Source organism: Mastomys coucha, unplaced genomic scaffold (genome assembly GCF_008632895.1).
Source record: "Mastomys coucha isolate ucsf_1 unplaced genomic scaffold, UCSF_Mcou_1 pScaffold17, whole genome shotgun sequence".
NCBI lineage: Eukaryota > Metazoa > Chordata > Mammalia > Rodentia > Muridae > Mastomys > Mastomys coucha.
In genome coordinates, this window is record NW_022196899.1 from 30,292,398 (window position 1) to 30,308,928 (window position 16,531).

General features: G+C 39.7%; 1 protein-coding gene across 2 annotated transcripts in view; it reads right to left on the reverse strand.

Annotated features, from left to right (window-relative positions):
* Positions 1-16,531, reverse strand: part of Bbs7 (Bardet-Biedl syndrome 7) — a 50,464-nt gene that overhangs the window by 7,309 nt on the left and 26,624 nt on the right. For both annotated transcript variants that reach the window (XM_031376633.1, XM_031376632.1), the window contains 3 exons: positions 15,353-15,427; positions 13,775-13,840; positions 5,889-6,028 (listed from right to left, as the gene is read on the reverse strand). In XM_031376633.1, coding sequence (XP_031232493.1) covers positions 5,889-6,028; positions 13,775-13,840; positions 15,353-15,427 — 281 coding nt within the window. The remainder of the gene's footprint in view (positions 1-5,888; positions 6,029-13,774; positions 13,841-15,352; positions 15,428-16,531) is intronic.

The following is a 16,531-nucleotide window of genomic DNA, read 5'->3' on the forward strand; positions in this document are numbered from 1 at the left end:
GCCAGCCTGGTCTACAGAGTGAGTTCCAGGACAGCCAGGGCTACACAGAGAAACCCTGTCTCGACACCTTCCAGCCCCACCCCACACCCTGCCCACCCAGAAAAAAAAAGAATCGAGTGGTGAGGCAGGAGAGATGACTCAGCAGTTTAAGAGCACTGGCTGGTCTTCTAGAAGACAGGGTTCAATTCACAGAAACCACATGGCAGCTCACACCTCTCTTTAACTCCAGTTCCAGGGCTTCTGATACCCTCACACAAACATCTATGCAGCCAAAATACCAATGAACATAAAATAAAAGGAATCAAGTGGTAATAGTTGTGGGCATGATATGGATCTTGTAGCCATGATAATCTGCACAAGACTGGGCCATCTCTATCTTGTCACAGAGCAAGGAGTTGCCCATAGGACCCCAATCCTCCCTAAGGTACACAAAACATTTAAGTTCAGTGGTAAGATACCCATGCTCTGTAAACAGCTCTAATGAACTTAACTGGACCACACACAAAGATAAGAGAATAGAATGGGAATAGGAGATGGGGCAGTTAGGAAGAGGAGGAGAATTAGCAAGCATGGGCAAATATGGTTAAAATGTATTATGAACATTATAATGATTTAATTATAAACCCATGTTTATGTAAAAGTAATATATGCTAATAAAATAGATTTCAAATAGTAGAAAATATATAATCATTTGGCAAAACACATGTCACAAAGTCTTAAATTATTGTTATCTCTTTCCTTTCCTTTTTCTTTTGTTTAATCCCATGTTGTCCCAAAAACCTACCAGCATTAAGATGCTTCTGTTAGAAATATCAGGAACTATCACAGTTTTTTTCCCTATCACTATTCCTTGTGGTGCAGCAGAAGGTAATCTGATGTTGAGATGAGCACATGCAGACTGTTCATGGGGAACCACTATGCCATCTAAATGCTAAACACTATTTGCTCTTGATAGGCACTTAAGGAAACTTGCTACTCCAGTGATCTCAGAATGGCAACAGATGACAGGGAAGTCTAACTCAACATAGCTTCCAAAATAAGACAAAGTACCTTGTATTTATTAGACAAACTGAACTCCATGTTCATTTGGCTTTTTGTTGTTGTTTTAAGAGAAAATGAGTACATGAAGTTGGGTGGATAGGCAGGCAGGGGAGGATTTGATGGCAGTTGGGAGAAGGGAAAAATATGACCAAAATATATTGTATGAAATTCTCAAAGAATAAATAAAACATCTAAATAGGAAAAATAAAATATTAAATTTTGGATTTTATCTCTGGTGATTTTCAAAGGTGGGACCAGCCGGGAGGCACAGGCCACAGAGCAGCTGGGACAGTGTACTTTCTACTCCATCTACAGCCAAGACTGCTTGGCATCATCAGAACCCAGTACTCCCACCACAAAACAGGCCTCAATAGATACAAGAAGATTGAAATAATTCCTTGCATCCTATCAGATCACCAAAAACTTAGGCTGCTCTTCAATAACAACATAGACAATAGAAAGCCCACATACACATGGAAGCTGAACAATGCTCTACTCAATGATAACTTGGTCAAAGAAGAAATTAAAGACTTTTTAGAGTTTAATGAAAATGAAGCTACAACATACCCAGTCTTATGGGCCACAATGAAAGCAGTGCTAAGAGGAAAACTCATAGCTCTGAGTGCCTCCAAAAAGAAACTGGAGAGAGCATACACTAGCAGTTTGACAGAACATCTGAAAGCTCTAGAACAAAAAGAAGCGAATTCACTGAAGAGGAGTAGACAGCAGGAAATAATCAAACTCAAGTCTGAAATCAACCAAGTGGAAACAAAAAGAATCAACCAAACCAAGAGCTGGTTCTTTGAGAAAATCAATAAAATAGATAAACCCTTAGCTAGACCAACTAGAGGGTACAGAGACAGTATCCTAACTAACAAAATCAGAAATGAAAAGGGAGATATAACAACAGAAACTGAGGAAATCAAAAAAAATCATCAGATCCTACTACAAAAGTCTATACTCAACAAAACTGGAAAACCTGGATGAAATGGATAATTTTCTAGACAGATACCAGGTACCAAAGTTAAATCAAGATCAGATAAATTATCTAAACAGTCCCATATCCCCTAAGGAAATAGAAACAGTCATTAATAGTCTTCCAACAAAAAAAAAAAAGCCCAGGACCAGATGGGTTTAGTGCAGAGTTTTATCATATCTTCAAAGAAGACCTAGTACCAATACTCCTCAAACTATTCCACAAAATAGAAACAGAAGGATGGGCATGATATGGATCTTGTAGCCATGATAATCTGCACAAGACTGCACAAGACTGGGCCATCTCTATCTTGTCACTACCTAATTTGTTCTATGAAGCCACAATTACTCTGATACCTAAACCACACAAAGACCTAACAAAGAAAAAAAAACTTAAGACCAATTTCCATTATGAATATTGATGCAAAAATACTCAATAAATTCTTGCAAACCAAATCCAAGAACACAACATAACGATCATCCATCATGATCAAGTATGCTTCATCCCTGGGATGCAAGGATGGTTCAATATATGGAAATCCATCAACGTAATTCACTATATAAACAAACTCAAAGGGAAAAAAACACATATGATCATCTCATTAGATGCTGAGAAAGCATTTGACAAAATCCAACATCCCTTCATGATAAAAGTCTTGGAAAGATCAGGAATTCAAGGCCCATACTTAAACATAGTAAAAGCAATCAATATACGGCAGATCAGTAGCCAACATCAAACTAAATGGAGAGAAACTTGAAGCAATCCCACTAAAATCAGGGACTAGACAAGGCTGCCCACTCTCTCCCTACCTATTCAATATAGTATTTGAATTCCTAGCCAGAGCAATTAGACAACAAAAGGAGATCAAAGGGATACAAATTGGAAAGGAAGGAGTCAAATTATCACTACTTGCTGATGTGACCCCAAAAATTCCACCAGAGAACTTCTAAACCTGATAAACAACTTCAGCAAAATAGTTGGATATAAAATTAACTCAAGCAAATCAGTGGCCTTCCTCTACACAAAGGATAAACAGGCTAAGAAAGAAATTAGGGAAACAACACCCTTCACAATAGTTACAAATAATATAAAATACCTCGGTGTAACCCTAACTAAGCAAGTAAAAGATCTGTTTGACAAGAACTTCAAGTCTCTGAAGAAAGAAATCGAAGAAGATCTCAGAAGATGGAAAGATCTCCCATGCTCATGGATTGGCAGGATTAATATAGTAAAAATGGCCACCTTGCCGAAAGCAATCTACAAGATTCAATGCAATCCCCATCAAAATTCCAACTCAGTTCTTCACAGCATTGGAAAGAGCAATTTGCAATTCATCTGGAATAACAGAAAAACTAGGATATTGAAAACGATTCTCAACAATAAAAGAACCTCTGGTGGAATCACCATCCCTGACCTTAAGCTGTACTACACAGCAATTGTGATAAAAACTGCATGGTATTGGTACAGTGACAGGTAGGTAAATCAATGGAATAGAATTGAAGACCCAGAAATGAACCCATGCACCTATGGTCACTTGATCTTTGACAAAGGAGCTAAAACCATGCAGTGGAAAAAAGACAGCATTTTCAACAAATGGTGCTGGCTCAACTGGCAGTTAGCATGTACAAGAGTGCAAATCAATCCATTCCTATCTCCTTGTACAAAGCTCAAGTCCAAGTGGATCAAGAACATCCACATAAAACCAGACACACTGAAACTAATAGAAAAGAAAGTAGGGAAGAGCCTCAAGCACACGGGCACAGCAGAAATTTTCCTGAAGAGAACACCAATAGCTTATGCTCTAAGATCAAGAATTAACAAATGGGACTTCATAAAATTGCAAAGCTTCTGCAAGGCAAAAGACACTGTCAGTAGGACAAAATGGCAACCAACAGATTGGAAAAGATCTTTACCAACCCTATATCTGATAGAGGGCTAATATCCAATATATACAAAGAACTCAAGAAGTTAGACTCCAGAGAACCAAATAACCCTATTAAAATGGGGTACAGAGCTAAACAAAGAATTCTCAACTGAGGAATGCTGAATGGCTGAGAAGCACCTTAAGAAATGTTTGACATCCTTAGTCATCAGGGAAATGCAAATCAGAACATCCCTGAGATTTCATCTCACACCAGTCAGAATGGCTAAGATTAAAAACTCAGGTGAAGGCGGTGGTGGCACACGCGTTTAATCCCAGCACTTGGGAGGCAGAGGCAGGCGGATTTCTGAATTCCAGGCCAGCCTGGTCTACAGAGTAAGTAACAGGACAGCCAGGGCTACACAGATAAACCCTGTCTCGAAAAACAAAACAAAACAAAAAACAAAAACTCAGGTGACACCAGATGCTGGCGAGGTTGTGGAGAAAGAGGAACACTCCTTCATTGCGGTGGAATTGCAAACTAATACAACCTCTCTGGAAATCAGTCTGGTGGTTCCTTGGGAAATTGGATATAGTATTACCTGAGGACCCAGCTATACAACTCCTGGACATATACCGAAAAGATACTCCAATATGCAATAAGGACACATGCTCTACTATGTTCATAGCAGCCTTATTTATAATAACCAGAAGCTGGAAACAACCCAGTTTCCTCTGTCCTTCAACAGAAGGATGGATACAGAAAATATAGTACATCTACACAATGGAGTACTACTCAGCTATTAAAAACAATAACTTATGAAATTCTTAGGGAAATGGATGGATCTGGAGGATATCATCCTGAGTGAAGTAACCCAATTACAAAAGAACACACATTGTATGCACTCACTGATAAGTGAATATTCGCCCAGAAGCTCGGAATACCCAAAGTACAATTCACAAACCACAAGAAACTCAAGAAGAAGGAAGACCAAAGTGTGGATACTTCGATCCTTCTTAGAAGGGGGAACAAAATACCCATGGAAGGAGTTGCAGAGACTAACTATGGAGCAGAGACTGAAGGAAGGAGAATCCAGAGACTGCTCCACCTGGGAATCCTTCCCATATTCAATCACCAAACCCAGACACTGTTGTGGATGCCAGCAAGTGCTGGCTGATGGGAGCCTGATATAGCTGTCTCCTGAGAGAGGCTCTGACAGTACCCAAGTAATGCAGAAGTGGAGGCTCACAGGCACCCATTGGACTGAGTACAGGGTCCCCAATGAAGGAGCTAAAGAAAGGACCCAAGGAGCTGAAGGGTTTGCAGCACCATAGGAGGAACAACAATATGAAGTATCTAGTACCCTCTGAGCTCCCAGGGACTAAACCACCAACCAAAGAGTACACATGGTGGGACTCATGGCTCCAGCAGCATATGCAGCAGAGGATGGCCTAGTCGGTCATCAATGGGAGGAGAAGCCTTTGGTCCTGTCAAGGTTCAATGCCCCAGTGTAGGGGAATGCCAGGGCCAGGAATTGGGAGAGGGTAGGTGGGTGAGCAGGGGGAGGGGGAAGAGAACAGGATTTTTTTTTCCCAGAGGGGAAACTGGGAAAGGAGATATCATTTGAAATGTAAATAAAGAAAATATCTAATAAAAAAAGGAAAAATTGCTAAATGTGAAAACAAATATTAAATTTTGTAAAAAAAAAAAAAACTTTTAAAATAATAAACAAATTCAGACACAAGTTGGTAAGATGGTTCAGGTAAAAACACTCATGCCAAGCTTGGCATCCTGAGTTCAATCCCTTAGACTCACACAGTGGAGAGAAAGTACCAACATCCTAAAGCTGTCACCAGACCTCAACATTCATACCATGGCACCTGTGCACTCACATACAACACATACAAACACACATATAATCAATAAGATTCAATCAAAATAAAAATCAAAGCAGTCTTGTGTGACTAATGTAATATCTTACAAATATCCCACTCTCCCCAGCTCTATACCTGTCGTGGTCAATAAAGTGAGTTCTTTGATGGAGCGATAGAGGTTTGATGTGGTATTGGCGAACCTGACAGGTTTTCGGTTGGATTCTTGGAGTCACATATGCCTGGAGTGTGCCATACTGGCCTTCAATTGAACGAATCTGATAACATAAAAGGAAAGAGGAAAAGTTAGCCGCATGAAATTATTTTCATCTTTACTTAGGTAGTGAATGCTTCTGTCCTGTCTGTCCTGGATTATTCTGAAGGATACAAAGCATCTATCAAACACTTTCCATCATGAGCGTACAGGAAAACTTGAAGTGATTTTGGCAGCATTTAACAATATTAATTATCCTCCCAGTTACTACCATCATGTATTTTCAGTTCATCTGTCCCACACTCATCACTCAAAGGTCAGATGATCATTCTCAGATAGTACCCTGTATGTCAGAAGGATGTGTACATAATATACTTAAATATTGACAAGAAAAATAATAAAAACTGGGCATTTTTGTCAAATAGAAAAGTAAATTCTTGAAATAACTAAAACTAAATTAAAATACTTCATTTTTCTCAGAACTGGGAATTATACAGAGGTATTGTTACAAGTCTGTTCACAGAAATAAATGTTTCTAGGAAAGAGAGTAGAGAGCATATTATAACCAGTTACACCTAGACTGGGATATTCTTCCAGGATATTTTGATATGGCTGGTTGGATCTGGAGATAGTTGAAAACACCCAAGATTGACTCACTAAACTGCAAAGACATAACATCAGAGTAATGCTTGATGTGCACTTCTTTTTCCAGCTCTCTCTCATACCACAAAAGTAACTTCTGTAACTGAGATTTTAGTTCATGCTTTTCCAGTACATGAAGAAAATAACCTTTTATCTAAGTGGTAAATAAAAATTAATGTTTAAGACACAACATCTGTCCCAACACTGGGAGTAACTGGTGGTTACTGTGTGCGGGACCAGGCACACAAGAACTCCGCCAGCCCAGTGGCTCAGGTTCCTTCCAGTCTGTCTGGGCTGGTGTACTGAGCATACCTTGGGCTCAAACTCTGCAGCCAGTCCCAAAACACCCAGAGGAAGCTGCACTCCCAGGCACTCTGACAAGCCCAGGATCACAGGATCCCAGAATCACAGGATCATCACAGGATCACAGAGTCAGCTTGATTCTGAGGAGTTCTGACACAACCAGGATCACAGGAAGAACAGGCTCCAGTCAGATTTAGCAAGGGCAGGTAGCATTAAAGATAGCCAGATGGTGCAGGGCAAGCTTAAGAAAATAAACAATACAAACCAAGGTCACTTGGCATCATCAGATTCTCCCAATCTGGCATCACCAATTCTCCCACCATAGCAAGTCCTAGACACACCATCACACTGGAAAAGCAAGATTCAGACATAAAATCACTTCTCATGATGATGATACAGGACTTTAAGAAAGACATAAATAACACCCTCAAAGAAATAAAGAACACAGGTAAACAGCTAGAAACCCTTCAAGAGGAAACACAAAATCCCTTAAAGAACTACAGGAAAACACAATCAAACAGGTGAAGGAAATGAACAAAAGCACCCAAAATCTAAAAATGGAAATAGAAACAATAAAGAAATCAGATACAAAACCTAGGAAAGAAAACAGGAGTCATATATGCAAGCATCACCAACAGAATACAAGACACAGAAGAGAGAATCTCAGGGGCAGAAGACACCATAGAAAACATTGACACAACAGTCAAAGAAAATGCAAAAAGCAAAAAGCTCCTAACCCAAAACATTCAGGAAATCCAGGATACAATGAGAAGACCAAACCTAAGGATAATAGGTATAGAAGAGAGTGAAGACTCCCAAGGTAATGGGCCGGTAAATATCTTTAACAAAACTTCGCTAACCTAAAGAAAGAGATGCCCATGAACATACAAGAAGCTTACAGAACTCCAAATAGACTGGACCAGAAAAGAAATTCCTCCCATCACATAATAATCAAAACATCAAATGCACTAAACAAAGAAAGAATTTTAAAAGCAGTAAGGGGAAAAGGTCAAGTAACATATAAAGGCAGGCCTATCAGAATTAAGGCAGACTTCTCACCAGAGACTATGAAAGCTAGAAAATCCTGGGCAGATGTCGTACAAACCCTACAAGAACACAAATGCCAGCCAAGGCTACTTACTATAACCAGCAAAACTCTCAATTACCATAGATGAAGAAAACAAAATATTCCATGACAAAACAAAATTTACACAATATCTTTCCACAAATCCAGCCCTACAAAGGATAATAGATGAAAAACATCAACATAAGGAGCAAAACTTCACTCTAGAAGCAAGAAAGTACTCTTTCAACAAATCCACACAAACTTAATTCCACCTCTCACAACGAAAACATCAGGAAGTAACAATTACTTTTTCTTAATATCTTAATATGAAAATTAATATTACCAACATATCCTAATTGATTGAAATCCAAAAATATGAGGAATTAGAAATTTGTTGATTGTTATCCAATGACCTCTCCAATTTGGTAATTGGAGAAATAGGTCCAATATTGTACAGCCTATATACACTTTTCAGCTTGTTTGTTCATAACAGTGTCTTGCTGTGTACAACATAAGGGTCTTGAAATCTTGCTTCTCCTATCTCAGCCTCTCTATTAGTAGTATTGTTTATTTCATGTTTTTACACTATACTATGGTTTTCAGAACAGCTTATATATTTCAAAACTATTTATATACCCAAAAGAAACATAAGACAATTAACTTGGGAGGTGGCTTGTAAGAGAACAACAAAGAGTGGGACTGAATGCTTTGCTTGATGTTTGTAACTCTTGTATCAAGTTTGAAGAAGAGGACTTTATAAGTTACAATTTCTCTGAGATGAATGCTTTTCCAAATTATCACAGCTAATGAACCAAATTCTTACCTCACCTAATGTCTGTGCCACCCTCCAAGCAGAACCATTGTTCACTGAAACAGTTGGTGAATGACTTTATGGATAGACCATCTTAATACACACACCAGTTCTTAAATGAATGTAACCTGTTCTGTGTAGGCTGAGAATAAAGTCACTCACTCAAGTCAAATAGATGGAAGAGAGCAGTCAGTGCTCTTAACTGCTGAGCCAACTCTCTTGCCCTGCGCCACGCCCCCCCCCAAAAGAAGAGTAATTTTAATGTTGCCGAGAGACTGTTCTCGTGATATTTTGGTGAAGAATGTGGCTGCTTTTTGCCATTGTATGAAGAGTCTACCTGAGGCTAAGATAAAGAGATTTATATTAATTGCATTGACAAGGGAAGTCTCAAAAAAGCACAGCAAAGACTTTATTCTTTGGTTAAGTCTCATGAAGAGCATTTTGAATAAGCGTAGCTAGCTTAGAAAGGAAAAATATAAAATATATGGTTTGAATATTAAAGGGGCACCAGGAAGTGAAATGGAGCAGAATTCTGTATTCTAGGAGATAACAGATTAAGGGAGAGGGAATTTTGGGCAAGATCCCACCCAGTTAAATTTAGATCCAGGCATGGTGGTACACACCTTTAATCCCAGGAGACAAAGCCAAGAAAATCTCCAAGTTCAAGGCCAGCCTGGGACATAGCAAGTTCTAGGTAAAGAAAAGCTTAAGTCCAGATGTGGTGGTATGTACCTTTAATCCCAGGAGACAAGCATGCAGATCTCCGAGTTCAAGTTCAATCTACAGAGCATGATCCAGGATAGCCACTGCTTAGGCAGTAAAGGATTTGGGAAACGAAATGTTGGTAATAATGTAATAGAACAAGGGGGCCATGTTCTAATCCCAGCAAGCAGCACAACTAAGTAGCTCGGCCATAAAAAGGGACTACTGGAACAACTGGTGCTGGTTAGCTGGAGCTAAGAAATTAGCGGTGATTAAGAAGAGACCAGTATCACTGAGGTGAAATCTTCTGGGAAGTGGCACTGTGACAGGCCATGGAAGGCCATTGGTGAAGGTGCAGCCTCAGTTGTATGTAGTTGATGGCCCAGGACTGAAGGGGTAATGCAAAGGATTTGGGGCTTGGCACCAGGAAGAGAGACTATGAGAGGCTATTGGTGAAGTGTAGTTGCAGCAGAAGACCCCAGTGTATTGGAGATGCCAGTACCATGGATGATCACCAAGAACAGCAGTGAAGTGGAGTGGATCAATCTGATCTTAGAATGCTATAGAGGGCAGAGCTGGAAAAGTAATACCAGCCCATTGGAGGAACTCAAAGGATCATGTGTGGATCCCAGACATTGAAACAAGAAGCTGTAACATTGAAGTTGCCTTAGGGACCCAGAGATTTTTGAGATGCCAGAGCCATAGGATAAATGCCGAGGAATGCTGCTGCCAAAGGGGAGTGGAAACAGCCCTTATGTTGTCTTTATAAGAGTTGCTTTGGTCATGGTGTCTGTTCACAGCAGTAAAACCCTATAACAGCTAGATTAGACATCTTTGCTTCATTTCTAATGTTCAACTTTCTCCTTTCTCATTGCTCCTCCTACTGCTATTATCTCCTTCCCATTCTTGCTCCACTTATGCTTCTCCCTCATTATATACCCTTTAGTATCCCATGGCACAGTTCTTTCCTTACCTTTCTTCCTATCATTATATACGTGTGTGTGTGTGTGTGTGTGTGTGTGTGTGTGTGTATGTGTCTGCATTTTATGTTTTTCTTGAATCCCTTCCATGCCAAAAGGTATTCTAATAATTTGAAGAAATGTCCCCCAAAGGTTCTTGCACTGGGGCCTTTTGGGAAGTGGCTGGTAGTTTGAATAGGAATGGCCCCCACAGACACATGAGTTTGAATGCTTGGCCCATAAGGAGTGACACTATTAGAAGGGTGGCCTTGTTGGAGTTAAGTGTGGTTTGGTTGGAGGAAATTTGTCACTGTGGGAGTGGGCTTTGAAGTCTCATATGCTCAAGCACACAGAGTCTCCTGTTCCCTGTGGATAAAGATGTAGAACTCTCACCTCCTTCTCTAGCACCATGTCTGTCTGTACACTGCCATGCTTTCCACCATGATGAAAATGGACAAAAACCTCTGAAATTGTAAGCCAGCCCCTTTATGAGAATTGCCATGTGCTGTCTCTTCACAGCAATAGAAACCCTAAGACGACTGGATCTTAAGAACTCTGACTAACCAACAAGATTGATCCCTGGATGGATTCCAAATTTGACAGAATCACTGGCAAGTAGTGGAAATGTCTGTAGGTGGTACCTCAGAACAGGAAGTAGCATACTAGGTGTGTGTCTTTGACGACAGCTGTCTTGGAGGCAGTTCTCTGTGGGTCACTGTGCTTCCTGGCCAGTGAGGTGAGCTTCTATACTCTACTACAACACGCCTTCCTCTACATGGAAGCTCTGAGACTGTCAGCCAGAATACACCCTTCCTCTTTAAATTGCTCCTCTCCGATACTCAGTTGTGGTAATGAGAAACTAATCAGCACAGACAGATCAACTTACCCGTTGTAGCAGCTGCCAACATATACTTCAATACCAAATGAATGTTCCTTGTGGGTCTACCTTGGTCCCTCCATAAACATTGCTTTAGTTTACTCTACCCTATCTGTGTATATACATACTACTGTGATTTTATTGCTGTTACCTAGATACTCCTAAATGTTGTCATTACCTGTTTTCCGAAATGGTTACAACAATTATTTTCCCACTGACTCTGGTGTCCTCTACTATTCCTGTACCCACTGATGATGTTCTGTAATATTTTTTGATAGACTGTTATAGAAATTGCTCCTTATACGCTGTTAAAGAGGCAGGGCTTTTACTCCTTTGTTAGTTATTTTGAATCCTTTTATGTATGGTCCATGTGTACCCCCTTTTCAGTGGTCTTTATAACAATACAGAGGTTGTCTTTATATTTATCCTATTATCTGGAAAACAATTACACTTCTTATTATTACACTTCTTGTTATTTTTCAATAACAAGGTACATATTTATTTATTATATATGGCACAGAATAAATGTATACTAGGGTCAGACCCGGTGGCTCAGACCTGAAATCCCAGGACATAGGAAGCTGAGGCAGAAAGATCTCAAGTTACAAGCCAGCCCGCAGTACAAGCTGACCTGGCCAAGCTTGTCTCTAACCAAAACCCAAAACATGGTCTAGAGGCACTTTCCTTGCATATACATGGTCCAAAATTAAAAAGAAAAAGAAAAGAAAGAAAGAAGGAAGGAAAGAAAGAATTCATTTAATTTTTCTAGATGGAACCAGTTGTACCAACACCAGTTCTAACATGTTAAATAAAAAAAATTAATAGAAAAATTGATGACAGTTTGATTTTGTTTTTTGTTTTTGGAGACAGGGTTTCTCTGTGTTGCTTTGGCTGTCCTGGAACTCACTCTGTAGACCAGGCTGGCCTCGAACTCAGAAATCCACCTGCCTCTGCCTCCCAAGTGCGTGCGCCACCACTGCCCGGCTGATGACATTTTGAAATGGCCTGCATTCATAGAAAAGTCCTATCTTATATTCTTCTTCCTCGTTTCCCTTTCTTTTCTTTATTCTTTTCCTCCATTTATTTCTCCTCTCCCTACCCATTATTTGAACCAGGATATCTCTTTGTAGCTGAACATGGCCTTGAACTCACCTGGCTTTTTTTCTCTTTCATAATATTCCTGCGGTTCTTTTCAGGCATTATTTTTTCCTTTTTTGAATTTAGTATTATTATGCTTAACTTTTTAAAAAGAACATTGCTTTTCAAATGTACTGATATAACCTTCCTTGGTGACATAAAATTATGAAAGAGGAAAAACAAAAACAAAAAAGGTGTGTTTAAGGCCAGCACTACAAAACAAAGACTAAACCAAAATGAGAATTTAAAAATTTTCACCAGAACAGAAGGTAATAATTTTCTGTATGAGTGTGTGTGTATGTACATGTGTTTGTTGTTTTGGTTGTTATATAGGTTCTCTTTTATGTGGTCCTGGCTGTCATGAAATTCACTGTGTAGATCACACTGGCCTTGAATGCATAGAGCTCCTCCTGCCTCTCCCTCCTAAGCTCTAGGATTAAAGGTGTGTACCATTAGGCCTGGGATAAAGAAATAATTAAATGACTAGAATTCAACCAGCAAAAATCTAAACAGTATGAAAATACAATGACTACACAATTTCAATAATTCTGTTATACTTAAACCATGAACAGATAAATATATAAAAGTGAATCAGAAGAATTTAAACATTTTACTTGATAATAATTGTTCAATTTTGATTGAAAATAGTATTACTTATTTTTTAAAAAGAGTACTCATCTTTTAAATATTATAAAATATTTACAAATAAAATATAAATCCACTGTATTTGCTTCAGAATGATTTTAGGTGGCAAGTGACAGAAAACAAATTTGCTCTGGATTAATCACCATTCCAAGCATGCTTGAACTTTTCAGAATAGAAGCAGCAAAGCCAGGCACGGTGCACACGGTATAATCCCAGCACTCTGGAGAGTAACTGCCAATGCTCAAATTCAGCCTGGGCTACAGAGTGAGACCAGACTTAGTCCTCACTATCCATCCCCTGCCAAAAGGAAAGAAAACTAGAAAAGAAAGTTCCTGTTGGTGGGAAGTTCAGAGCAATGGTTGCGGAGACGCTTCCTGAGTGTGAGTGTGCCGTGCTTAGGACTGGCCAGTGCAAAGATGTGCCTTCAAACAGATTCATCTCACAGAGGGCTTCAGTGCAGCAGAGCAACAGCATATGTCAGACACACCAAAGGAAAAGGGGGTTCAAACATTTGGAAATGAAGGGGTGAGTGCACACACACACACACACACACACACACACACAGACACCCATAAATATACAAAGTTACAACCCTAAATTTGTAAGACTTGTTCCTGAGCATCAAAAACAAAATTAAAGAAACAAAGGCAATTTCTAAGCAATTTTACCTTGAGCTCCAGCCTGGTGGTATTTGCCTGACACCGATAAGTGGCAAGAAGAAAGTTGTCATTTGACTGGAAGAATTTAAAGTTGAGAAACAACAAAACACCATTAGTAATAGTTTGCTATTTACTTGAATAAAACTCACTTAAAAAAAAAGTATTAAGAGTAGCAAGAAGATGGTGAGGAGGGCCGTATACCGCAAGTGAGAGCTACGTGAAGACAACTGCTTGTCTTCCTACTTTTTAAAATAGTTCAAATTCCCCAAATTTCTTAAGAAGCCACAGTCCAGGAAACACGTTTTAAATTAGCATAAAACAAGCTTTTCAAATACTTCCATGGCGATGTAAATAAAACTGGCTAATTGCTTTTTAGGATGGGGTGCTATGTATCCTAGATTGGCACAGTTCTGTAACCAAGCAAACCCAGGACTTTGGAGCCTCCTGTCCCCTCTAGAGTGATGAGATCACAGGCTTAGACTGCTATGCCAGGTTGAGGAAGTGCAGGGTATGAAGCCCTGGGCTTTGTTCATGCAAGCACTCTACCAACTGGGCTACATCCCAGATGCCACATACATTCCTTACTCTATCTGAGCAAATCGAGAATAACAATATTTATTACACTTGTTGTTATTTCACTGGGGATGGGTGAGCCAGGGTAATTGCTAACTAGTTTAGGATGAACTTGAGCTCCTGCTCTCTCCACGTGCTGGGATTAAATGTGTGAGCCACCATGCCCAGCTCATTAGATTTGTTTTCATATGAGCAAGATCTTTATGTTTACTCACAAAAACATATGACAAACCTTACTATCAATGACATGAATGATTTAAAGTTTCTTCTCTTAACAAAAGGAAAATGTTTACTATGAGATTATATTTAAAATAAACTCATCTGCTGGGTGTGGTAGTGCACACCTTTAATCCCAGCACTTGGAAGGCAGAGGCTATGTAGGTTTCAGCCAAGCCTGTTATTCACTGGAATTCTGCCCCAACAGTATATAAATGAGCAAAATAAGCCCTTCATACTTCATGTGGTTTTCAACTTTTTCTTATCTATGCTTTAAATTTCTTTTCCTATTTCCTTTGGTAGTTCTGGGATCATATCCAGGGCCTCAAACATGCTAACCAAGCATTCTACCACCAAGTTACACCCTCATCTGTATGACTACCTTTAAAAATATACACATAACTTCCTACCAAATCCAGTCACCATCTCTTCTCTGTCTCTTGACAAACACCTCTCTGGTGGCAGCACACAGCAATCTTGAGGTGAGTGGCAAGACTGGAGGCAGGGAAGCTAAAGGAGAAAGTTGTGCAGCAGGACATGATAGGGCCTAGAGTGAGTTACCAGGGGAGCAGGGACATGAGTGCAGGGATGAGAGCCTGGGGAGCCTGGGCAGGGCCTCAGGGTCAGAAATCTGAGGATGGGGAAAGGACAGGCAGATTCTGAGAGAAAAGCCCACATGGAAATGATGCAAGCAGCAGCTTCAAACCCCAGCAGCACTACAGACATCACTAAATGCTGCAACACAAACCGAAGACAGGAAGGTTTTGTTTTTGTTTTGTTTTGTTTTGTTTAGCTCACCTCTGTGTCACAGCTGCTAAAGCTCACAACAGCAGAATTCTTATCCACATCAAGTAGATCTATTGGAACATCACTCTATAGCAAAAATTTAAAAACAGGAAGGTTCAGACAGAAAACCTAAAAGTATCCACAGAATGTTTACTCTAAGGATTCTCCCTAGTGAGTTCATATGTATCTTCAAATGTGAGAGTCTGAATAATTTAACTTATTTACGCTTCTCCTTCCCTATTTGGTGGTGGTGTTTGAGACAAGCTCTCACCATGTACCACTAACTAGTATAGGTAGCTACACTAGATCAGGCTTACCTCGAGCTTACAGCAATCTGCCTTTCCATTTCTAGGATTAAAGGCATGCTTCACTCCTGGCTTCTCCATTTGTTTTTTGAAAAAGAGTCTCACCAGGGAGTCTGGTCTTAAAACTTGGGTTCCCCCTCACACTTCTGAGTGTTGGGATTATACCTATGCACCACCATGCCCAGCTAAGGGTTTATATTTCTAGAAAGTAAGTTCAATAAAGAATTTATTTTATTTTATAATTATGTATTCTTTAATATTTAGGTAATCAGAAATCATAGAACACTCTCTCTTAGTAGTCTTCCTGTTCTTTGTTTTTATTAGTGAAAAGAGGTTATCATAGGCTTTAATCATAGAGCCATTCTGAATATAGGTGTGGTATGTGGGAATATGAATGTATGCATGTTCATGCATGTGTAAGTGCCTTTCTTGGTCATTTCCCATCTTAGTTTTTGAGACAGAGTCTCTCACTAAACTAACTAGCTAGGCTACCTGACCAGAAAGCCACAGGGATTTACCTCTCTCTGCCTAGTGCTGGGATTCTAGACACATGGACACCTACAGATCCACACCCAAGTCCTGATTCTTGCACAGCAAGCACTTCAGCAACTCAGCCATCTCCCTAGCCAACAGCTCATTGTTATCAAGCTGAATTTCATCTGTAATATAGAGAATCATGCATCCTCCTCAGTAGAGCAGTTTCTAAGAGAAAGCTGCTGCCCTGTGGTGTGTGAGACTGGTGCTCCTACAGAGGTTCAGTGTGCCAGCCTGTGAACTAACACAACTGAAGAAGTTTTCTTCTACTTAATTAATAATCGATTTCTTTTTTTATTAGATATTTTATTTACATGTAAATTTCTCCATTCCCAGTTTCCCCTCCAAAAAA